General features: G+C 33.9%; 5 protein-coding genes across 8 annotated transcripts in view; 2 read left to right on the forward strand and 3 right to left on the reverse strand.

Moving 5' to 3' along the window:
• Positions 1-327: 327 nt before the first annotated feature.
• LOC108487391 (histone H4) lies at positions 328-913 on the reverse strand. Its single transcript, XM_017791723.2, has one exon. The coding sequence runs from the start codon at positions 827-829 to the stop codon at positions 518-520; it is 312 nt and encodes a 103-aa protein (XP_017647212.1). The 5' UTR covers positions 830-913; the 3' UTR covers positions 328-517.
• A 656-nt stretch (positions 914-1,569) lies between these two features.
• LOC108487577 (uncharacterized) lies at positions 1,570-2,964 on the reverse strand. Of its 2 annotated transcripts, none has more exons than XM_017791949.2 (2): positions 2,773-2,964; positions 1,570-1,997 (listed from the first exon to the last, which is right to left on the reverse strand). In XM_017791949.2, the coding sequence occupies exon 2, from the start codon at positions 1,956-1,958 to the stop codon at positions 1,674-1,676; it is 285 nt and encodes a 94-aa protein (XP_017647438.1). In that variant the 5' UTR covers positions 1,959-1,997; positions 2,773-2,964; the 3' UTR covers positions 1,570-1,673. The 2 variants fall into 2 exon arrangements, with proteins under 2 accessions (XP_017647438.1, XP_052876660.1); XM_053020700.1 differs by lacking the exon at positions 2,773-2,964 and adding an exon at positions 2,437-2,661.
• A 3,513-nt stretch (positions 2,965-6,477) lies between these two features.
• On the reverse strand, positions 6,478-10,764 carry LOC108489677 (ubiquitin receptor RAD23b-like). Of its 2 annotated transcripts, XM_017794371.2 has the most exons (12): positions 10,398-10,764; positions 10,102-10,263; positions 9,487-9,525; positions 9,303-9,391; positions 8,384-8,561; positions 8,164-8,298; positions 7,988-8,053; positions 7,833-7,880; positions 7,331-7,440; positions 7,174-7,252; positions 6,951-7,069; positions 6,478-6,721 (listed from the first exon to the last, which is right to left on the reverse strand). In XM_017794371.2, exons 1-11 carry the CDS (start codon positions 10,461-10,463, stop codon positions 6,953-6,955), a joined length of 1,089 nt encoding a protein of 362 aa, XP_017649860.1. In that variant the 5' UTR covers positions 10,464-10,764; the 3' UTR covers positions 6,478-6,721; positions 6,951-6,952. The 2 variants fall into 2 exon arrangements, with proteins under 2 accessions (XP_017649860.1, XP_017649859.1); XM_017794370.2 differs by having other exon boundaries at positions 6,478-7,069.
• The window catches only part of LOC108489103 (ATPase 10, plasma membrane-type), a 55,328-nt gene continuing 40,531 nt past the window's right edge, over positions 10,382-25,178 (forward strand). For both annotated transcript variants that reach the window (XM_053020695.1, XM_053020696.1), the window contains exon 1: positions 10,382-10,392. The gene's annotated coding sequence lies outside the window, so the exon portion shown is untranslated. The remainder of the gene's footprint in view (positions 10,393-25,178) is intronic.
• On the forward strand, positions 13,116-24,499 carry LOC108488087 (uncharacterized). Its single transcript, XM_017792397.2, has 23 exons — positions 13,116-13,328; positions 13,639-13,719; positions 14,009-14,184; positions 14,476-14,730; positions 15,075-15,199; positions 15,452-15,496; positions 15,585-15,666; positions 15,745-15,813; positions 15,899-16,069; positions 16,171-16,236; positions 21,619-21,687; positions 21,776-21,895; positions 22,040-22,119; positions 22,296-22,526; positions 22,812-22,921; positions 23,065-23,171; positions 23,230-23,271; positions 23,609-23,731; positions 23,816-23,864; positions 23,954-24,015; positions 24,200-24,261; positions 24,363-24,414; positions 24,467-24,499. Exons 3-23 carry the CDS (start codon positions 14,026-14,028, stop codon positions 24,497-24,499), a joined length of 2,112 nt encoding a protein of 703 aa, XP_017647886.1. The 5' UTR covers positions 13,116-13,328; positions 13,639-13,719; positions 14,009-14,025.

Below are 25,178 nucleotides of genomic sequence, written 5' to 3' on the forward strand. Positions count from 1 at the left end.
CTTTAACCAGTTTGATGAACAAATTCTCTTCTATTTTTTCAAATATAATGATTTCAGCAAGGTGAAGATGGAAGTAACCATTTCTAATACCAGAGTAGTCTGAGCTATCATATGTTCAAAGTTCAGTAATCTCCCACTTACCTCAGATTTATATGTATATTATACACTCTTACAATGTTTGCTAACCGCACTTATTAGGAAAAACCAAAGACATACAGGCGAAATAATAATTCACAAATCAACCATACGTTTCCTCTTTGTCAATCGAGATTCCTTAGTATGTCATTGCGTTAAAAATAATCTTGGAAATAAGAAAACAACGACCGATTAATGCAAGAAAGAGTTCCATTTTCAAATTTACTCTTACTATATTTTCTTAGAAGCCAAACAAGGAAACCGACAATACAAACGCCAATGATTTGAATCAAAAATCAACTTATGCTACTTGACCCCCCCCCCCCAAAAAAAAAAAAAGGAACAACGAGATCTAAATCCAGCTGCTTTTGTAAAAGAAAAGTTAGCCTCCAAAGCCGTAAAGAGTTCGGCCCTGTCTTTTCAGAGCATAAACTACATCCATTGCAGTAACCGTCTTCCTCCTAGCGTGCTCAGTGTAAGTGACCGCATCACGGATCACATTTTCAAGGAAAATCTTGAGAACGCCACGCGTTTCCTCGTAAATGAGACCACTAATCCTCTTCACTCCACCTCTTCTAGCCAACCTCCGAATGGCCGGCTTCGTGATCCCTTGAATATTGTCTCTTAGTACTTTCCTGTGTCTCTTCGCACCTCCCTTTCCCAATCCTTTGCCTCCCTTCCCACGACCTGACATTTTCGTTCCCTCCTTTTTCTTCTCTCTCCCAAAGCGAAATTTTGACTTTGATTTGAATTTTAACAAAGGAACCCAGGCTTATTTATATAGCAAGATTCATTGGTTTATAACCGTTGGATGGTTATTTTAATCGGACGGCTTAGAGCATTGATCCGTGCGATCTGGCGCCTATTGGCGCGGGATAAGCCGGAAGTAGAAGGTTTGTGATTATGGATTTGGAAAATTTTCCAAAAACCGCGCGCCAAACACGTGAGATAAGCATAAGCGTTGTTTGAACTGCAAGTGCAAAAGCCCGGTCCTCTTGACCCATGTAGATAGAGTCGGACACTTACACCGACTTCTACTTATGAAAATTAAAACCCCTAAACCACAACTTCTCCGAAAGGGTTTCTTAATTTCTTTCCTGCAACAGATCAGTGCAGAGCTTCGATTTCTTTGCCATCAATTTTCAGCCATGGTATCTTCTCTATCTCTTTCGGCCTTAAATAATTAATTATTAGGTCAAATTGAATATATGCTCACTGAATTTTGCTTCTAGTTGTTTCAGCTTGTTAAGGTGTACTTTGTTGGTATATTAAATTTGAGAACTTTTTGTTCCTAGTGAATTGAGCCTTGATTTTCTTAGATGATAGAATGCACTAATCAATTTTAATTTAAGAGTTGAGAAGTCAATTTTCACTCGTTCCTTGGCTTAGGGTTTTACTTGTTTGTGTATAATAATATCGAAAAAGAAAGGTCGATTTTTCTGCTGCAATTTACGATGCTTTAAGTATATATATTAAGATGCTCAGATTATAAGTTTAATTAATAAAAGCAACTTGTAAAATACATAGCATGAAGAATGTCACAGGAATTTGAGTTTCCCATGGGAGACAGTGGAGCTTACATGCTGCAGATTACATGTTGCTTTCTCTGTTCCTTTCAACCCAGAACATGTATCCGTGGCCCCTAAAGTAACGGCAAAATAAAGGTAGATAGTACAGAGGAATGCTAACAGTCCCAATGCTGTTAAGAGGAACCTATGCCTCTCAACAAGTGTCGACCAGCTACCGAATTCATCTCTCGAGGATTGCCTCCTCGTTGATGCTGACCTTCGAAGGGGAGATGATACAATTCCGTCCAGAACCATTTCTTAGAGAGACGATTAAAAGTCCTCAACCAATGTGATCTGCAATCATGCAACACCAGAGTTAAAAAGACAAAAGGCTCGAAAGACCACAAGATCCTCATGATCAAGCATGATCCTACTAACAAAACAATGTAAAGAAGAGATGCAATTATAAAGAACTTACATTAACCAAGTGTTTATGTATATATATAAATATATATATATATACAAACAATTTTCACTCTTTGACACTATCATATCTACTGAGGCATACATCAGAATATATAAAAGATTAACAGTCTCTTAACAGATTACGAAACATATTTAGACCAGTCTAACTCGAATCCGAGCTTGAAGCCTGATAAAACCTTCAAATGTGTCAAAAAGCCAGGAAACCACAACTGTCAAACAAATATATACATGTATGTGTGTGTATATATACTTATGTATGCATAAATGTAAAGAATTTAGGTTTGACAATGTTGAATTGTGATATCACCTGAAAACCCTTGTATGCTTCAATTGTTTCTAAAAGATGGACGTAGAACCCTAAACCGTCCCTAATTGTGACAGATCGTAACAGATCCTTTCTATTTCTTGATCTCAAATTCCCAATAGTGAAATCAATCATCTTGTTAAAACTCAGATCCTTAAAAGCCGAAAAAGGGAAAAAAAACAAATTCCACCACAAACAATTAACCAAAAATAACCTTGATGATCAATGGATATTTCCGTCAAACGAAGGTCAAATTCAAAAACTCATCTCTACCATCAACAAAATAAACAAATCCCAGATCTGTAAAACAGTAAAAAGAAAAGAATAGATAACACTTACAGATGAGAAAATCAAGGCAGGAAGATCAAAGGGAAGAAGCAAACAATGAGTATTTATATTTAATCGATCTTTTTAAACCCTCTTCTCCATTTGTCTTCTCCTTTATTTCTCAGTGGAAGGGGGACGTTACCATAGAAACGAGAACAAAACAACAAAACTGGTGCTTTATGGGCAAATGCCTCCACCAAATACGAAATGAATTAAAGTTTTTTTCTTTGTCTAATTATGCTCTCAGTCCCTGTATTCTTCTCATATTTAAAATTTAATCCATAACTTTTTATTCTAATAATTTACTCCTTCTACTCCTTTGATTTAATATCATTTTAGTTCTTTCTTCTTCTTTTTTCGCTTCATCTAGTCTTTTTAATTTTTTATTTTGTCAAAATATCCAGAATTGGATGGAAAAATTAACAGTCAATTAACTTTGATAAAATAGATGATTGATGCTGATGTGGCATCCATGTGGCAACCAGCCACATCATTAATTAATTATATTTAAAAATAAAATACTAAAAAAAAAAAAAAAACTCTAAACGTTTTATCGTTTTAGCACCATTGCTGGAACTTGCTTAAGATTGCCGCTGCTGCTCAAATAGTCAACACCATCTCTCATTGTCCTCCATTCAATCCAATGTTAGCAACAAACTAAATCTCGTCTCTTTTCTTTTGCTTCTTCATTTTGGTTTTCTGAAATCTTTCTTGAAACCTTACCACATCTCCTCTCTAGCCTCGAAAAATGGAAGTTCGATCTCTTGAACCCACCTTCGGATTATCTTTTGATTCTAGACATAGCCTTCTCTCCACCAAGACTTTCCTTTGACCTCTCAGATCATTAAAAAAAAATACTCGAAGCGTATAAATTGGATTTGGGCGAAAATTATTGATTGCTCAAAAAGATTACTGAAAAGTTTTGCTTCTTGTCTTAAACCATGTTTTTTGCTGATTTAGGCTTTAGTTAAAGGGATGGGTTTAGGCGATCAATGAGGGAGGAGAGATGGAAAGAAAAAATGGAGGTTTTACTGACTGTGGGACTTATGTTCTACAGTTCTGGTATGGAGGTTTGACAATGGGGTGTTGTGTTGTTGGCAACGATGGTGAAAACAATGGGAAACAAAACCTGATTGATGATTCAATGAACAAATTTTATTTTTCTTTTAGAATAAAAAGTTGCAATTGAGGGGGGAAAGGGGTTTGTGGGGCGTGGCTTGAAGTCTTTTACTTGGTAGGAGAAGATGGTGATGATAAAGAAGCAGGAGCGAATATGTTTTTTGAATTTTTTCTTCTTTTGATTTTTTTTTCCTTCTGAATTTTACAAATTATTATATATAATTTTTGAGTTTTTTTAAATTGTTATACATTTTATATTTTTTCTAATTTGAAATTTTTACCTATTATTTTTAAATTATAATTTTATTATTTTTGAAATGTTAATATTTTTTTAATTTGAAATTTACATGTGGATTGCAATATTGCAATATTAGATGCCATCTCAGCATCAATTTTGGGCAATTTGACAAAAACCAAAAGTAAAAAGACTAAATGAAGGGAAAAGAAAAGGATTAAAATGAACTTTTTATATAGTTTGAGGATAAAAATTATTATGCCTTTTTAAAATAAAAAATTGGAAATTCAGAGAAGGAAATAAAAGTGTTCAATATTAATTGATTAGACAAATAATTTTTATTTAAAAATATACATAATCCGATTTAATGTGCAAGGACTAAAAATAAAAAATTAAATTTCAAATGTGAAAAATTATATTTTTTCAAAAGGAAAAAAAAAGTGAAAAGGGTTTTAATTGGGCCAAAATTCGGAGGACGGTTTTGAACATTTTGGAAAAGTCCAAAGGTGGTTTAATCATAACAAACAAAAACCCGAGGAGTGTGGGAACATGGATAGTGCGGTCCACATTTCTCCACCATTTGGCGTTTTCATCTCGTTTTTATGATTTTTGTTTTTTTTCTTAAGTTAAATAACCCTAAACAATGAATACACATAAAATAATATCACTAGATGCACAAATATCATTGTTTGTCAAAAATATCCAAATAGTAAAAAACAAATAGAGTAATAATAACATTAAAAAATTTAAAAACATGGATCAAATTAATTTGACGATAAACATAAATTAATTAATAAACTATTGTCAAAAGCCTCAAAAACTTGCTACATCAGATGCATAAAAAGTTGAATATTAAATGACCTATCGTCGTTAGTATTTGGAAGTCTAATTTTACGAAGACCCTTTTAATTATTTTTACTAAAACATGGCGGGCAACAACTACCATAATTTTTAGATAAGAGAGAGTAAACTGAAACTAGAAAAACTAAAAACTTAAAGAATATTTTCAAAAAAAGTCACAGTCTATAACTAAATTAGATTCTAGTGCAGTTACAAAGATCAAGTTTTGATTTAAAAAGGTTGAGGTACTAAATTTTATGAATTAACAGAATTAGGTTAATGATAAAAAGAAGTTTTGTGTATTACTAAGCTAAGTTTTTATCTCATCTATTTAAGTTTTTTATTAAATATTTTGCTTTAATCATAAGATACAAATTTGGTTGACATCTCTTTATCGATATAAATTATATAATAGAGATAAATTTAAGGCAAAGTTAGAATTTAACTATATTTAATATATAAATAATTTTTATAACCAATTTTCATATAATAACAACCTTAACTACTACCAAATATATGGCACAAGTGAATGAAAATTATACAATAAATATGTTTATACGCAACGGTTATTTACTTATTTACTAACCTTGAGCACTTGTAATGGGAAATAGTTTAGAATGTTTCTTATCTAGTGTGCCACCATAATAAAAGATATCTTGCATGTCCTCGGAGACTGTTAGGTTACTAAAGAAATTTAGCTGAGCATAGTGCTCAAAGATCGTCAATCAGACTTTTTCTTAGGTAGTTTCTTGAAATGGGTTGAGCGAAATTTAGGAAATCGGGAATGGGTGCCAAGAGTTAAGGTCCCTTGGGCTAATCTCTTTGGTTTGATAGCATGGCACTTGTGGAAAAACAGGTATTTATTTGTTTTTCAAGAAATTTTATAGAGTTGTATGGAAACCATTAAGATATTGGTTAATTGTGCAAAGCAATATATTGACACTTAAACGTGAGACTCATTTAGAGAATGTGATTTAGATTCGATAGGAACCTTAAAAGAAGTATCAATTTTTCCAGATAGCAATAGTCTACTTTTAGAAATATTTAATCATGAAATTTTACACCAAAAAGAAAAGTAAAAAAAATATACACATGATGATGTCATATTTGGTTCAAAATTATGAACAATTTTTATTAATTTATAAAAGTATGAAAAGATACAAACTTCATCATAATAATATAAAATACTTTGTAAATAAAATAATTTTTTTATAATCCCTGAATTGAGACAGGACTAGCTGATAACACAAATACAAATAACATTTGTTGCTTTGTTTATTTTTCCAATTATAGTATGTGATTTTCAATTAATCATGTTTAGCTAATATTAACTATTTATCAATTGAAAAATTTAACAGTTTGTATATTATTAAAATCAATATAATAAAATATATTTTTAAATAAATTTACCAAATTACAAAATTATACCTTCTAACAAAATCAACCAAATAAGACATATTCAAATATATCCATCTAACACTCTGTCATATTTTGTTAAGGAAAACTACATTGACAATATGATATTTATCCAACTAAGTTAAAATTTGACTCTTTAATTTGTAAAATCTTGATTTCAAATGGAATTTCAAGTTATTACTGTTGGATTTACCAAATCCAAATCCAAAAATTTAACTCAATCCCAAGTTACCTTTAAGTGGATTTCTTTTTAATCCATAATTAAATAAAATCTCACAATAAAAAAATTAGAAATTTAAATTTTGCCCCCTGAAATTCATTCATATAATTATGTTGATCCCTCCAAGAACCCTGTATCATCAACATCAGAAACAACAATAGGTTACTCTACAGAACATGTTTTGACGAAATAAAATGAATTTTTGATAAGCCTATATATTAGAAACAATTTTGATCAAACACTCATTAGTTTATCAATGCTTAATCCCTAATAGTGCCCATTCAAACATGCCAAATTAAATTAACTCATATCCATCTACTTCGATCAAAACTATGAATCAAACCAAGTTAAAGATTCCACCTTCAGTCCTCAAAATCTCCACCATTTTCCAACAAATAGTTTGCTGCCAATTCCTCGTTCCGATCACAAGCCAAAAAGGCTTCAATCACAAGGGCTCTATCAAATCCCATTGCTTCAAGCTACAAACAAAAAACGAAATACTAATCATTAAACGTTCAAGTTGATCCAAATAAAATAGATTACAAAAAAAAAAAGAAAAAGGAATAGCAACTGGTTAGCGTACTCGTTCAATGGCCTCCTGTTCTGCCGGGGTAACATTGACAGCATGAGGCATTTCTTGTTCAGCCTGATCAAATATATCCCTGAAAGCACCAGTTTTAAGTTTTTAACAATGCTAAGTTGATGCATAGATGGCATGACGATATCTAGTAAGTACTCACCCTTCAGAACCTTCAAGAGGCTCATTTATTAGCTGAAGAAATTCTGCATGATGCTCTTGAATTAGTCTTAAAAGCTGGGGGTTTTGCTTTCCAAGCTCTTGTAGCATAGGCTGCAATAGAAGCAGATCATGCATCTACTGAATAAAACTTCTACTGATGTTTTGCCTGTTATTAAGTGGTGTTATCATGCATCTACTGAATAAAACTTCCATATGGTTCTACAATCATGTTGAACCTTCTATATTTCATCAATTTGTTTTAGGGTAGATGCTTGTATCATATAGCCCAGTTGCGTTTTGCTCTTCCTGCGTACTTGACTAATCCACATACAGTTGTCCATGTATATGCCTTTATTGAGCTAAAGGTGGGAGTTAAATGATATTATCTCAGATCTATTGAACTTGGTTTCCTGTGATCTTATATTCAATTTGAGATCCTCCACTTATTGCAAATAGGTTCTAGGTTCAATGCTTAATACTAGTTAAAACATAGAGATACGAACCTGCAGAATTTGTGGGTTCGATTGCACCATTGATCGCAACGCTTGGAACTAAATGCAAGCAAAGATGCAGTTAGTATTTGTAAAATAAGTTAAAGTAAAATAAGTTAAAGTCTTCACAGTAGAGGAGAAAGCAAAAAAAAAAAAAAAAATGAAACCTGTTGGTTGTTCCGGAGGAAATCCAGGGATCCATCTCCACCAGCAGCAGCCCCAGAAAGTGTTTCCTAGTATTATCTCAGCAAGTTAGGAATAAAAATAATAACCAACAAAAATCACCCAAGAACCAATAAAATTTACTGTGTAATTGAAAGACATCAACAATATAACGTTTTACCTGAGGAAACATATTCAAAGGTGAAGAATTAGGAGCCCCTGAAACAGGAGCAGCAGGGGCAGCACCAGTTTCAGTAGTCTGACTTGTAGAAAAATGAGCCACTGGCACTGCCACTTCTGCTGATTCAGGAATCCCCTGAAGATAAAACAGTACCATAATCACATAAAAATTAATGTTAGAAAATAGCCTTAGATGCATTCATAAAGTTTTTTGGACATACAGAATATAGATAATCCACTGCTCGCTCTGGGTTGTTATAAGCAGCCCGAAGTGCACGAGTTACAGTTTCTTTGTCCCAATTGCCTCCACCCATATCCATCAATTGTTGGATAGTCTGCTCAAGATTATTACCAGCAACTAAATTCGAAGCAGCTTGACTATAGGTATTGGTTTGTTGACTGCAACAAGTTAAGACAATATTTTCCAATTAAAAAAATCTTCAGAAAATACCAGAAAGGAGATGTGGTAGAGAGGTAGAGGGAACTTCGATATACATTCTTTAAAGGAAGAAAGAAGGACAAACAATCAGATAACACCTGGCAGTTTCTTACAACTTCTAGAATGGAGAATACTTCTAGTATTGTTGGTCAATAGACAATCAAAATAAAACAGACAACTATATACCTATTACAATAACAAAGCTCATAATAAAAGTACCAAGCAAACTAAAAATCAGTGCATTATTTTTCAATTAACAGTTGTACTGCTGAGTTCAGGAAAAAAAGTTAACAGGTCAGAATTATGCAAGTTCAAAGCTGCTCTTACGAAGCCAACCTAGGAGGAAAAAAATATGACCACCACATCTTTTATTTTTTCGGGTTTCAATAAGGGGAATAGCAATTGTCAACTTCAGTACTGAGACATGGAAGAAATAATATGTCAACTTTCCGGGAAAAATATTCCTAATCTAATCGAGAAGTAATGAAATAACTGATTCTTCATATAATTGTTAGGTATACAACAAACAAAAAGGATGAGAATGTAAGTAATAAGTGCTGTCTTAGCTGCATTGCCAGCAATGTGAGTCTTTTATTTGGCCCCCTAAATGAGACCATAATGAAGTTCTTGAAAAGTTGAAAATACCAACCAAATGGAAATCAAGGAACTACCTAGGAACAAAAATATCTGAATGAACTTACGATGCTTGTGCAGGAGCTCCTGTGGCAGGTGTAGAATTTGAAGAAGGCGCAGAAGCAGGAACAGTGGTAGATGGAGTTGATGAAGCAGGCTGTTGGGGAAGACAATCAAAAGGTTGGTTATATACATAAACTGGAACATAATGCTCAACCTAATAATAAGAATGATTAACACGAATACGGAAACCTGAGCAGAAGAGGCTCCAGTTGAACCCAAAGACTTGCTCTGCCAAAAAACACCAATGAATTGGAAATATATAAGAAAATAATAGAAACTTCAAGTGCATACAAAGAGGTCCGGATAAACCAGAATAATTTTAAAAAAAAAAATTATTCAGAGATATTAAACTACTTCACTCTATAGAAGAAGATAATAAAATGCAATCATGAAATATGTCACACTGTTTTTTGCAGAATAAAGCCTAAAACTTCCAATGAAAGCTCTCTAGTATACCATAAACATCACTTTCAAACAACCAGGGCAGCTTGTTAACAGGAATTGCAAGCAAATAACTAACAAGTATCCTCAGGATCCAATCTGAGTCTTCCTTTAGGTAAATTCCTTGCTAAAATCAATTCAATTGCCAAAATTAACCCTCCATAAGGATAATGAATTCATTAAGCTACCCAGAAATTATATTACTTAAAACACCTTTTCATCAAATTCCCATCATGGAGATCATATCACATATGCAAGTAGCTATCAAAGTAAAGGAAAAAAAACACACTAGGAAAAAGAGAATAAAAGTAAATATATATATATATATACTAATAAAAAGGTTTTTTTTTTTTTAATATATACCTTGCTAAGCATGACAACCAGAAAACCATCTTCAGATACTTTATTTTCAGCTAAAGTAGTTTCATCTTTCAAAACCTTCCCATTATGAATCAACAGCTGTTGCCCACATGGATAATTGTCTTTCCCTTGTATATCCTCTATGTTTTTCTTCACAGCCATAACCTGGTTTAATAAAAATAGCAAATAAACAAGAAATGAACCTTTCAGCCAAAATTTTAAACCCTAATAGTACCATAATTAAACAGCGACACAAAAGTGGGAGGATGTAGTGAGAAGTAGAGAGATGGGGGGATTACGGTATCATTGGGCTGAACCCTAATTTCAAAGTGACTGCCTTTTAGGGTTTTGATGATGAGCTTCATTCCGGCGAATTGAGAAAGGGGCAGGCAGGTGGCTTCAAATTGGGGATTTGAATCACAGAAAGGAAGAGACGGAGCCCTAGAACGGGGTTTTTATAGTGATCCTAAAATAATCAGAATAAAGGGTTGTAGGCTGCCTTTTTCTAAAATACTTGCCTAATTTTTTTTAATAGATTAATTTTACTTATTTCTTTTTCTGAAATTATAATTTACTTAAATTATCCAAGGAAAATGAGGGAGCTTTTTTTGTTGCAGAGAATGAATGAGTGAGGGGGGTAGCTCCAAGAATTTGCCTTCGCTGTTTTGAGAATCCCCTACCTCGTGCTTTGCACGTGACTAAAATCTTGCTTTTATTTGTGATAAATATATATTCCATAAATCAAATAGGTAGAAGTACTACACATGTAATTGAAAGTATATTTTAATTATTCTATTTTTGATATGAGCACAAAGATTTTTCTTTGTTAGAAATCCAGCAAAATGATTTTTTTAAGTAATTACATTAATTCATTTAACGAAAGGAACTATATAATTCAAGAAAAAATAATAAATATTTATTGTAAATGGTGAAAATTAATTTTATTAACACAACAAATGTTAGAATTAATAGAATATCATGACACGTTGACAATTGACTTTGTCACAACTCAAGATTTACATACATTAAGTGATTGCAAACACTTAATACGATAAGAAAATTAACCTCGGATGGTTCAAAGCGGCGAGAAAAAATGGACAAAAGAGTCGAGCATTCACCAAACTAGAGAGGACGACAATAAAACTATCCTTAAAACCACTTGTAAAACTAAGGTTACATGTATAAACAACAATAAAAAACGTGCTACAATAACAGAAAAAAATTTTAAAACTGAAAACTTATTAAACAATGAAAAAAATATAAAACTTAAAACAACACCAGTCTAATTTGACTCATAAAATTATTTATTATTTTGAAATACTCTCGAAATAGAAACAGATTAAAAAGCTGACGAAGAGCCACCCACTTTCCAAGAAAAAACTACTAGTGGCTAATGGAGTTTTAGTGAACAACAGAGACTATCATTTGTCCATCACAACTTGTGAATACAATAAAAATATCCATAAAATAAATCTACAAATTGAAAAGAGAGAAGACATGTGGAGTAAATGAGGAGAAGAAAAAAATAAATGGTTGGTGGGAGGAAAAAAAAAGATGCGCAATGATCAACTCGAAAGATTGACACCGCCACTTGACAAAACAAAAGACAAGTAAATGGCTTGAAAAAAAAAAAGAAACAAGTTTTTATTAGCACAACTTTTTAGCACTAAAAAATATGTTAATTTTATAAAAAAAATTTAAGTTAGTGATATCACACAAATTCAAATTTTAAAGACAATATTATTAATAAGGATAATCACAAGGTACTAAATATATACGGTAAAACGGATATGAATTTCCTTTTTAAAATCCATTGTTTAACTTATAAACAGTATATGAAATTAAATTAAGTTCAATATAACTCTATGAATTTAAATTATAATGAGTCGAATTAATATGCTAAATTATATTTTAAACCAACATCTTAAAAATTAATTCAACCCATCTAATAAAAAATAATTATTTTACTTGTTTTTATAATATAAATTTTTATTTATATAATAATATAGATAAAAAGCGACTAATTTAAACACGTAAATTTAGCTGTATGTAATATTAAAAACTAGTTAATTTGAAAGTGTAAAGGAATAAAATTCAGTTTTCACCATATAATAAAAACCCGTAGAAAAATTTTGTCATATAGAGTGTGTTAAATTATTTAATGCATTATCATTGGAAGTAATTTTAAGTAAATTTAATTGTATAATTATTTGATTATATATCATTGTTGCAATTATACATAGGTTTGTGTTTGACATCTTTGGGGCTCTGGGTGAAACAATAAATTAGACCCCTTTTTTTTAAAAAAATAAATATATATATAATGTAATATAATAAAAGTTGAAAAATTTTGAGGCCTTAATAATAGCAGCGGAGGTAGAAGTTTTTTTTAGGGGGCCGGAATTAAATTACATATTTTTATGATTGTAAAAATGCAATTTCACCATCTTAATAGTCTATATTTTTATAATTTTTAAAAGATTAAATTAAATTTTTATTATTTTGAGTACCAAAGTATAATTTTATTATTACTAATTTAAAATTTTATTAATTATAAATAGCTTAAATGAGAAATTTTCTATTTTAGGGGAGTCGATGCCCTTGCCAGCCCCCTTTCACTTCACCATTGCTTAAGAAATAAGCATTTGTGATGAAAAATTGAAAGTCATGGGAATTTAATTAATTAATTATAGTTTGGAATTTTTTTCCTAACATTATAAGTTGAAAAAATATTTTGTTTGAGCCCTTTCCAATCTTAGGCCTTAGACAACTACACTTTCAAATAACTTCCAAGATCGGATCGGGCCTGATTATACAACACAGTGTTTCCATACATAATTAATTTATAAATATAGATATCTAGAATCACACATATTAATTTAGTTAGATAAAGAACTAAAATATCACTATTTTATAAAATAAATTCTATTTTTATTTTTTAATATAAAAATAAAAATAACTTTATAATAAAATCTATTTTTATAAATCTATTTGTTATATTTCAGGTAAATACAATTTATTTGGGAGAAAATGAGTAGTGATGTCGAATAACATAGGTTTAAATGGACAGATAGGGAAAAAAAAGGGAAGGAAACGGAGGAACCAAACACAAATGGCGGGATTCTTGCATGCAAATGTTATTTATTTCTCAAGTTGAGCGGCGACCCGATACCCTCGCTCTCTCTCTCTCACGACATGACGAAGACGACAATAACCCCTCCGTCCACAATGTCTCTTTCTCTTTTCCACCATTATTTTCTTGTTCACTTCTCTCACCTATCAATGAATGCCAATTACCTTTCACATTAGTCAATTATATACCTTTCAAACCTTTTGGTTTCATGAATATCTCTCACCTATCAATGAATGCCAATTACCTTTCACATTAGTCAATTATATACCTTTCAAACCTTTTGGTTTCATGAATATCAAATATTTCTTCCTATAATTGTCTTTTTAAAACCCCTTTTTTTTTGCTCTGGGTTTTCTTTTCTATGTTTACATATCATGGTGACCACTTTGTTTGCTCATTGCATGCAGAGGAATTTTATTTTTAATCATGGGATGTGGATTCTAAATCAGCTGCTACATATTTGAGGGTTTCAATAGACTTCACTTCGGGTTGGTTTATTGATGTTGAATTTTTTTTGTCTCTATTATGATATTTTTTTATTGAAATTGCTCTCTTTTTGGGACTAATTCCTTCATAATTAAGCACTTTTGCTTAGTATTTAAGAGAAATGAGGTTAACTTGTATGTAATTCCATTGATTGGTTTTTCATTATTAATGCTAGCTTGTAACCTGCTGCAATGCAAATACTTCATCATTTCTATGGATTTGCATTGGATTTTATGCTCTTTTGAGGAGATTGAAAACCTTTTTCAATGTGTAGTTTTGTGACATTGTTAGGAAAGGTGTAAACTATAATGGAGAAGAAGAAATATCCAATTGGGCCGGATCATTATACATTGTACGAGGAGGTGGGGCAAGGTGTTAGTGCTTCCGTGTACCGTGCTGTCTGTATACCCTTTAATGAAGTTGTTGCAATCAAAATTCTTGATTTTGAACGTGAAAATTGTGATCTGGTAAGCCCTTCTTTCCAATTCTGCAGTTTTTTTTTTGTGGGTGTGTGTGTGTTTAAAGTTGTCGTTTTGTTATCTGGTTGGGGTTATATGTTACGTCAAATTGGATGAAACATTATCTCTTTAGCTACACTAGGATGAACTACTTTGATGAACTTAGAAAGTACGCATTTGTCTTGCTTTTCTTGTGATTATTGAAGAATGATACTAGATTTCTGTAGATGCTGCATATATTCTATTGGAGATCTATCAAAACTTGTTGCTTTGACATTTTTCTCTAATCCACTTTCTCAGAATAACATTTGTCGTGAGGCGCAAATAATGGTCTTAGTTGATCATCCAAATGTTCTTAAATCACACTGCTCCTTTGTCAATGATCATAACTTATGGGTTGTCATGCCATACATGTCTGGGGGATCTTGTCTTCATATACTGAAGGCTGCATATCCCGATGGTTTTGAGGAGGTAGTTATAGCCACAATACTTCGTGAAGTGTTGAAAGGTTTAGAGTATCTTCACCATCACGGGCACATACATCGGGATGTTAAAGTAAGTACTTGGTCTTCGTTCGCATAATTTGAGTTCAATACACTTAATCCTTGGTTTTTAAAACCAAACTCTTAATGTTTGGGTTACAGTTTTAGCTTACAAGTTAAGAGTTACATACATTCTAAAACTCAGTAAGTGAATATATTATTTTTGCTCAGAAAAAGGCAATTCTTATTTCTACAGTATTTATTTGAGTCGGTTATTTAGTATTGCAATGGGAACCATTTGATTATCATGATTAGCAGATTGTGAACTCCATTAATTTCATAATATCTAAAGCAGTTGTTTCTCATGTGCGAATGAAACACTTTGGTTCTTAGCTCCTCAATGGTCTTTTCCAATAGGCTGGGAATATTCTCATTGATTCACGTGGTGCAATCAAGCTGGGAGACTTTGGTGTTTCGGCTTGCATTTTTTATTCGAGTGATAGGCAACGCATGAGGAATACATTTGTGGGGACACCATGTTGGTATGCTTACACTTCCACATTTATATCCTTAGATAAGAATCCTGAGTGCCAAATACTTTTGTGGTTAACTCAGGCCAACTATATCTTTATTAATCCATAGAAATATAGATCGTAGAATAATCAACCAAATCCTATTCAAATAGCATCTTAATTTTGAACTAATGTCCTACTGGACTTTTTCATCGAGTAAAAGTGTCAAAGGTTCAGTGCTTCTTATCATCCGTAATCTAATTTCCTCTTCGTTGTTTGTAGGATGGCACCCGAAGTTATGGAGCAACTGCATGGTTATGATTTCAAGTCAGTCTATTGTTTTCTCAGAAAAATGTCTCGTTCATGCTCCTTAAGTAACATTATGTTGATGGTTTATTTGGTAAAATCCCTGCAGGGCAGATATCTGGTCGTTTGGTATAACTGCACTAGAGCTTGCTCATGGCCACGCCCCATTCTCAAAATATCCCCCAATGAAGGTAGATAGATTCTGTGACCCCCCTTAGCACAATTAAAACCAAATTTATGTTTATTTAAAGCATATCTGTTGTTCTTAGGTGTTACTTATGACCTTGCAAAATGCACCCCCAGGCCTGGATTATGAAAGAGATAAGAAGTTTTCTAAGGTAGGTTACCAATCAAACATTTTTAATAGTTGGATTAAATTACATAATGTTATGCGTTCATCTTGTGTTTCTCTTCTCTTTTCAGTCTTTCAAGCAAATGATTGCTAGTTGCTTGGTGAAAGATCCTTCAAAGAGACCTTCAGCCATGAAATTATTAAAACATTCATTTTTTAAGCAAGCGAGGTCAAATGATTATATAGCAAGGACACTTCTAGATGGATTGCCTGTTCTTGGTGATCGTATCAAGGCATTGAAGGTTAGCATGCTATTTTTAATCATATGGCTCTTATTTGTATAGCCTTACATTATGTTTCTGTTACTATCTTATACTTATAACTTTATCATTTTTAAAAATAGAAAAAGGAAGAAGATATGCTCGCACAAAAGAAAATGCCAGATGGTGAAAAAGAAGAGCTATCACAGGTTAGAACTTTCAAAATTTTAATTGAAACAAGTGGATGTTTCAATTCTCTTGTGCAGTCGCAGACATCTTTGTTTTTATTGTGGCTATCTGTTATGTGCCTTGGCGTAAGATCTAGTCACAGGTCTAGACGAGAAAGTATCCTTGCTTTGACCTATGGTTACTTAAAGGCAGATTCGTCTTTGATTGAACCCCCCTTCCTAAACTAACGTTTGTGATAAAAAATAAACTCCCCTTTTATTTCATATTGGCAGCCTTTTTATAGGCTGTTAATTACAAAGGAAAATCCTAATCTAATTCCTAATTTAAAGTCCTAATAGAATTCCTAATTTAAAGTTTATAAGGAAATAAAAAACCTAGTAAAACTAAAATTCCTAAAGAAATTAAATAAATGTAGAATTCTAATTCCTATTCCTCCGTTGATATTATTTTCCAATGAAAACATCTATATCATTACTCCCCCTCTCGGAGTTGAGCTTGTCCTCAAGCTCAAATTCAGGATAAGCTGCTCGAAAATTATCAATTGGTTCCCAAGTGGCATCTTCTTAAGGACATCTTGTCCATTGCACTAATAGTTCCCGCCGACCCCGATTAAGCCTAGTATTAATAATAGCTTGTGGAGTAGGCAAGGCCTTACCATCATATACTAAGGGCAAGTCTCCTACCGCATCTGGTTGAGGTCCCTTGTATTCTTTGAAGAAAGAAACATGAAATGCATCATGTATGCTGCTGCCTGTAGGTAATTCAAGCTGATAGACCACTGATCCTATTTTGTTCAAGACTTTAAAATGACCAAAATATTTTGGCAATAACTTGTGATGCTTCTGTTTAGTTATCGTCAATTTTCGATACTGTTGAAGCCATAACCAAACCCAATCTCCGACTTTAAAATTCAACTTTCTGTGCCCCAAATCATAAGTGGCTTTCATTCGTTGCTGAGATTGCAAGAGTCTATCCCGAGCATTGTGTAAAAGTGCATCCCTATCTTGTAGAGCCTTATCCACAGCTTCAATCCTTGTAGAACCAGTTGAATAGGAGAGAAGTCAAGGTGGATCCCTACCGTATACTAATTGGAAGGGAGTGGCCTTTAGGGCAGTGTGATATGAGGTGTTGTAGCAATACTCAGCCCATGGAACCCAATCGACCCACTGTCGTGGACGATCACTAGAGAGGCATCGTAGGTACATTTCTATTGTTCGATTAACTACCTCTGTCTGACCATCAGATTGGGGATGGTATACTGAGGAAAAAGTGAGCTTAGAACCACTTTGACGAAATAATTCCTTCCAAAACAGGCTGAGGAAAACTTTATTACGGTCTGAAACTATGGATTCCGGCAAGCCATGAAGTCGAAATACCTCTGTAAAGAAGACGGTAGCAACAGATATAGCAGTAAATGGATGGGACAAAGGTAAAAAATGAGCGTACTTCGACAGTCTGTCCATAACCACCATAAGTACCGATTTCCCTTTTACTTTGGGTAGACCCTCCACGAAATCCATAGAAATATCAGCCCAAACATGTTGTGGTATTGGAAGAGGTTGAAGTAAACCTGCGGGCTGTAAAATTTTCCATTTGTGGCATTGGCATACTAAACAATGTTGCACAAATTTTGAGGTTGCAAGCTTCATTCCTTTCCAAAAAAAATCTTGGCGAAGACGATGCAATGTTTCCAATTCCCCTTCATGTGCCATAGCATGTATAGAGGAGATAAGAGTGGGAATAATTGGTGAGGTAGGTAAAAGATACAACCTCCCTTTGAAGAAAATCAACCCATCTTGTGCAACCCAATCGGGCCCCAACTCTTCTTATAGAATTCTTTGTTGGAGTTGTGATAATTCTGGGGAAGCTTCTATTACTCGTCTGATGGCTTTAAGAATTTCAACTTGAGGGAATGAAACAGTCATAAGGTGTGGTAAGTCTTCGTCTTTTATAGATAAAGCATCTGCAGCCCTGTTCAACTTCCCTGCTTTATATTCCACTCGAAAATCAAACCCCATTAGCTTGCTGATCCAATATTTTGTGGGGATGTCGTAAGTCGTTGGTCTAACAAATACTTAAGACTGAAGTGATAAGTACGGATGAGGAAATGCCTTCCCCAAAGATAGGGTCGCCAATGAGTCACTGCCTTTGCCAAACCAATTAATTCACGTTTGTAGGCAGCCAACTTAAGGTGTCGATCTGTAATCTTGCAACTGAAAAAGGCAATGGGGTGTCCCTTTTGCTGTAGTACAACTCCAAACTCGCTGTCCGAAGCATCACATTCAACCACAAATTCCTCCGCAAAGTTGGGTAATTGCAAAACTGAGGCTGCTGAAAGAGAAGTTTTTAATTGGGTGAAAGCAACATCAGCTTCCTTAGTCCAGTTGAAGGCATTTTTCTTTAGAAGAGATGTTAAGGGTGCAGCCACTTGTCCATAATTCTTGATGAGTTTTCTGTAATATCCTGCCAACCCAAGAAAGCCTCGTAGAGCCTTGGTAGTTTTAGGAGTTGGCCAATCGGTGACATCTTTAATTTTAGTGTGATCAACCTCAACCCCTTCACCATGGATAACATGACCGAGGTAGGTTACCTGAGACTCTCCAAAGAAACACTTGGATTTCTTTAAGAACAACATATTATCCCACAAGAGTTCAAAAACTAATCTTACATAATGCATATGTTCAGTCCATGTTTTGCTATAAATTAATATGTCATCAAAGAAGACTAAAACAAACTTACGCAAGTAAGGGCGAAAAATGTCATTCATCAAACTCTGAAATGTGGAAGGGGCATTGGTAAGCTCGAATGGCATGACAAGAAACTCAAAGTGTCCATGGTAGGTTCGTAAATTGTCTTTTCCACATCAAGAGTTGCCATTCTAATTTGAAAATATCCCGATCAGAATTCAATTTTGTAAAATATTTTGCCCCATGAAGTTCATCCAGCAATTCATCCACGACAGGAATCGGATATTTGTCTTTAACAGTGCAAGCATTAAGCTCTCGATAATCGATGAAAAAACGCCATGACCCGTCATGCTTCTTTACTAATAGTACTGGAGAAGAGAATGGTGATCTACTAGGTCGAATGATTCCTTGTTGTAACATTTGGTCACACTGCTTCTCAATCTCATCCTTTTGAAAATGTGGATATCGATAAGGCCTGACTACAATTGGTCCCGTTCCTGGTTTGAGAGTTATACGATGGTTACATTTGCGATTAGGAGGTAACCCGGATGGTTCTTGGAATAAATACGCAAATTCTACCAGTAGCTTATCTAATACTATATTAGTTAAATCCTGTCCCTGTATCAAACTGAGTCGTGGAACTTCCTCTGGGTGCTGCCCTTGCCAGAGTATCTTCTTCTTGTTTACTGCAAATTGCATAATTAAGGAGCTGAAATCCCATAAAATTAGACCAATGGTACACAACCATTTAACCCCCAAAATCATATCAAACCCTTCTAATGGTATTGTATAAAAATTAGCTTGAAAGTTGTCATTGGCCACAACGAACTGTACTGATTTACAGATGCCAATGATAGGAACCCGTTCTCCGTTTACCACACATACTTGCAACCCCCTTTTCTTTTGTATTTTCAGTCCCAATCTTGGCACTAGTCCTTTGCGTAGAAAGTTATGTGTACTGCCTGAATCAATGAGAACTAACATTGTTTTTCCTGACACCTTTGCTGGTAGTTGTATAGTAGATGAATTGCAAGTTCCTCTAATAGCATGTAAGGAAATTTCAAGATCATCTACCTCATCATCTTGCTCATCTTCAATATCTGGTACTTCTATCCAAAATAGCCTTTTACATTTGTGCCCCATAGAGTAAGACTCGTCACAATTATAACACAATCCCTTAGCCCTTCTTTCCGCCATCTCTGCTCATGTCAATCTTTTGATAAATGGTGCGGAAGAACCTATTTTGCTGTTATTCCCCATTGGTTTCGTTGTTTGTCCTCCTCCCTTTGCAAAGCTCTTAGTTGTTGGAATAATGGAATTGCTGCCAGTGTTTTGAGAAGCTGACCAGTTTAGATTGGTTTGAGATAACATCTTGGAAGAGACTTTTTGTTTCCGTTCCAAAGCTCGAGCCATATTCATTGCAACTTCAAGGTTTCCCGGTTGTTGCATCTCGATATCAATTCTAAGTTCCTCTACTAATCTGGCAGTAAAAAGGTTTACTTGTTGTCGAGGTTTAAGATCAATAGTCCTAGCCAGTAGTGATTGAAATTGACGTTGATATTCTTCTACCGTCCCAGTTTGTCTCAAGTTTGCAAGTTCCCCCAAGGGGTTATTACTCATAGGTGGCCCAAACCTAACATGACAACACTCTCTAAAGCGCTTCCAATCCAGATTTGCCTCCTCTTCCTCGATTTGATCAAACCACAATTGTGCTTCTCCTAAGATATGAAATGAAGCTAAGCCGACTTTTTCTTCTTCGTTGGTCCGTTGATTGCCAAAAAAATTTTCGCATCTTTTTAACCATCCTAAAGGATCACCAACACCATTATAAGTGGGAAATTCCATCTTGGAGTATCTTGGCACCATGCCCCCACCGTGTTGTGAATCTGAATTTCTTTTCTTGCTTCCACTGCTGCATTGTTCTTCATTATTTTTTTTCTAAATTCTCTTTTGTTGTCTTTTGGACCGAAAGAGATAAAATCGCCATATGCTCCTCTAATGCTTGTTGCCTTGTAGCTATTTGTTCCATAAATGCCTCCAGCTTGGCTGTCAAAGTTTTTTCGTCACCCATGATAGCTGGCTCTGATACCAAGTTGTTATGCGCCTTAGCGTAAGATCTAGTCACAGGTCAAGACGAGAAAGTATCCTTGCTTTGACCTATGGTTACTCAAAGGCAGATTCGTCTTTGACTGAACCCCCCTTCCCAAACTAACGTTTGTGATAAAAAATAAACTCCCCTTTTATTTCATATTAGCAGCCTTTTTATAGGCTGTTAATTACAAAGGAAAATCTTAATCTAATTCCTAATTTAAAGTCCTAATAAAAAACCTAGTAAAACTAAAACTCCTAAAGAAATTAAATAAATGTAGAATTCTATATCACTCCTAATTCCTATTCCTCCGTTGATATTGTTTTCCAATGAAAACATCTATATCACTATCATCAAGTCATGATTCTAGAATTCAAAATTTTGGTTAGATTCATAATACATGAAGTCAAACTAGGGTGTTGCATTTAAACCAAAATATTGTACTAGTCATATGTGGTTGGCAATGAGAAGGTTTATATTTAATCTTTGAATTATTATTTTGCCTATATTTATTTTACTAGATTGAGGCGTGTTCAAATTTTTTGCTCATCAGTGTAATATCTTGTTGGCTGGGATTTGAAAGATCCGAGTTCATGACTTTTTGGTGCTTTTGTAATCATGAGCAGAATGAATATAAACGTGGGATAAGCGGATGGGATTTCAATCTTGAAGATGTGAAAGCTCAAGCTTCCCTGGTATAGTAATGGTTACTTTCCTGTTTCTTTTGGTGAATAACTTTTTAGGCGTTTTTAAAGCTTTTTAGAATTTGTAAATGCTTGTCAGATCCAAGATGAGGACCTTATATATTATACCAACCAAGGAGGGTGCTCAAATTATTTGCCTTCATATGATGGACGAGATAAGCTATCTGAATGTCAGACCTCTTCTCAAGCTACAGGCAAGGTATTTAAAGATATACTGTGTCTTTTATTTTTGGCAGGTTTATTGTAGGAATATAGGCTTTATTAGTTTTATCATTTTACGTCGTAGTTCGTCTTTTCTTCTTATTTTTCCTAGATTTCTTTTGGGTGGTTCTTGATGGTCTAGCTTTCACAGGAAGATAATGATCTGGTCCACAATCAACCAGCTCCTTCTCTAGCAGTTGATCCAACAAGAAGTATTGCCAAGTATGTTATTGAGACAGTATTTGACAGTCTTGCTATATTTCATTTTTACCTCTATGTCATTTTTAATCACTTTTGTTTAAGTCTAGTTCATTGAGAACATAGCAGTAGTCAGTAGCCATGCTTATTTTCGTGGAAGTAACGCCAATTACATTCTTTCTTTTTTTATCCAACATTAGATTTGAAAGATCTGATGATGACTCAAGCAGTGCTAGTGCCTCTTATGAACTGAATGTGACTTCACTTTCTGATAATGATCATGTTGAAAGTAATCTGGCTGAGAAGCCTGTCCTGGAGACCAATGGAAAATCTTCTGATAACATGATCAAACCTTCTCATCAAAGGACAACACCATTTTCAGGGAGCACCAGTATACCAGAAACCAGTGTTCTCCCAATTAAAGGAGAAAGGTGTGATACTTTGCTTACATAATTCTTTTTCTTGGTTATAATACTTAATCCTATGTTACACCGCTAGTAGGTCAACTTAATTTGCTTCTGCCATTTTGTAAGTTTCCTCTACCAAGGATTTGTTTTACAAGCTCCATTCATATATCTAAACTGGTATTAAACTATCATCACCTACCATATTTATACACATTAATTATCATAATATTTTTAAATATTTTCATTTTCATCCATGTATAGAGTTTATCATGTTATATTTCTCTAGCACTCATTTTATCAAGGTTTCAGTGATAAGCAAAACCAGCAGCACAACATTTCTGGTGGCAATGGAGCAGCAGTTTCTGCAGGAGGAGAAGATACTATTTCTGAACTTCCTTCTAAGACATCTAAATCACAAGGCAAGTGTTAACTTTTCATTCTCTAACTTCATTCTCTAACTCTTCAGTCTCCAGGTCTTATGATTTGGTTGATGATTGGTTAATTTTCTCTCTTGCCATTTCAAGTTGATTTACTTCCCCCAATAAATAAAGTGTCATTGCAGGAGTGAACAGTGATGATGAGAAAGCAAAGCCACCTATCGTTCAGCAAAAGGGACGTTTTAAAGTTACATCCGAGAACGTTGATTTGGAAAAGGTGATCTATATCTTTGTGGCTCGACTGTAGCTTCTACTGTCATATAGGAGATGAATTAACCTTCTCTTTTCAGGTTGCCCCATCTCCTATACTGCCAAAGAGTCGCAGCATGCAGGTTGGTACTTCAGAGGTCAGCACATGTGTGCCAAATTGCCTATTAGAACCAATTCTAGAATCTCATTTTATAGTTCTCTGGTAAATGCGCAATTAGGTTTTTGATTTGATTTATAATTAACTAGCAATCCTTGCAAAGCTTTTGTAGCACAATAGTTAGTTCTAACAAGTATTCGTAAAAGAAGATATATAGTTACAAGCAGAAAAGCTTACGGCCCATATCGAATCGATGTATATGTTGTGCCTTATTCAAGCATATTGTCTGGAAACAAGAACATATCTATACTCTTATTTTGTAGCTTATAATTTTTATATTGTCAAAATTATGGGTTATGCAGGTGTTAAATACAAATTCTATGGTTTCACTAGCAGCAACATCTGACTCTTCATTATCAATCCCTGCTGCCAATCATCTTTTTCCACTGTTGCAGTCTGTTTTGCAGACAAACATTCTTCAAAGGGTATATGTTAGCCAAATGTTTTTTTGACATTTCTACTTTATCTATTGGCTGATATTGTTCTACTTGGCGTGTTTTTGTCAACAGGAGTATATTCTCAATTTAATGAAGCACGTTTGTGCCAGTGAACCTATAGGTGCAACTACTTAAAATAGTCCTTCTATTCCTCTTTTTTTATAAATTCAAATTATATTATCTTAAATTTATTTTATCTCCATTGCTTAGCTAGTCGTGCACTAGAGGGAGTATGTACACCGGCTAATGGGGCAGTCACAGAGAAATCTTTGGTAATTTTTTTCTCTTTAATTCACATTTTCCGTTCGATCATGGTTGATGGGTTGGTTGCCGTCATTATTGTGCTAGAATACATTCAACTTTATCCTACACCATTTTCAAGCCACCTATGAAACTACATGACTTCAATCTTACACCAAAAGATGTTATTGATTAAACAGTTTTCTTGAATTGCAGCTGGAACTAGCTCATGATAGGGAAAAGGAGTTACTTCATGAGATAACCGAGTTACAGTGGAGGTATTTCAATGTCGTGAAGTGTGATTTCTTTTTCCATCAGTTACTTTACCATCCAAATACCAAAAGAAGGTCTCTAAACCTTGTTTTTGCTATATATGCAGGCTCATCTGTGCTCAAGAAGAATTGCAAAAATACAAAACAGAGAATGCCCAGGTTAGTTTCTGAAACAGTTAGCTCATTTGTTCTCAATTTTCTTAAACCGTAGCTGCCGATTCCAACCATGGAATTGCAGGTGTAATTTTATCTCGAATTGGAGCTGCGATGCAAGTAGAACCTTTTCTCCAACCATATGATTCTAAAGAAAGCTAAAAGGAGAAAGATTTAGAAACAAATATGAGCAAGATATATATATGATGTAATTATATGGAGCTGGATGTTATTGTTTGTGTCATGCGCCCTTAAATTGTTGTAAACTACTCTATTATATTTTCTTCTCTAGATCAGCATATAAGTTGTAAATACTAAACATAGTTTTAATCTTTAAGTCTAGTGATATTTATGTACTCCCCATTTGGTAAAATTTCCAAATGTTGATAAAAAGTTTAAGCTTGAAATAATCATGATTGAAGTTTCATGGATCAACTTGGAATAATGAAAAAATTTTATATTTTCATATCTTTTTTACTGTTCATGTTTGTGGTTCGTGACTGTCCCTTTTAACAATGTTGTCTTCAAAGTTCGAATTTGAGTCTTCCCCTTACAATGTTGTCTCTAAAGTTTGTATCTTATCATTACATCTAACAAGTGGATATCACTTTTTAGTAAATTCATAATTTCATCTCATAATGGTAAACTAATCACTTTGTAAAGGTTATCAAAGTAAAACTTTGCCTATAAACAGAGTTAAAGTTCCTTGCAACAATTCCATCATAACACAAAAATATACACTCACGATGCCATACCCATTTGTTTATTGT

This window comes from Gossypium arboreum, chromosome 10 (assembly GCF_025698485.1).
Source record: "Gossypium arboreum isolate Shixiya-1 chromosome 10, ASM2569848v2, whole genome shotgun sequence".
NCBI classification, from domain to species: Eukaryota; Viridiplantae; Streptophyta; class Magnoliopsida; order Malvales; family Malvaceae; genus Gossypium; species Gossypium arboreum.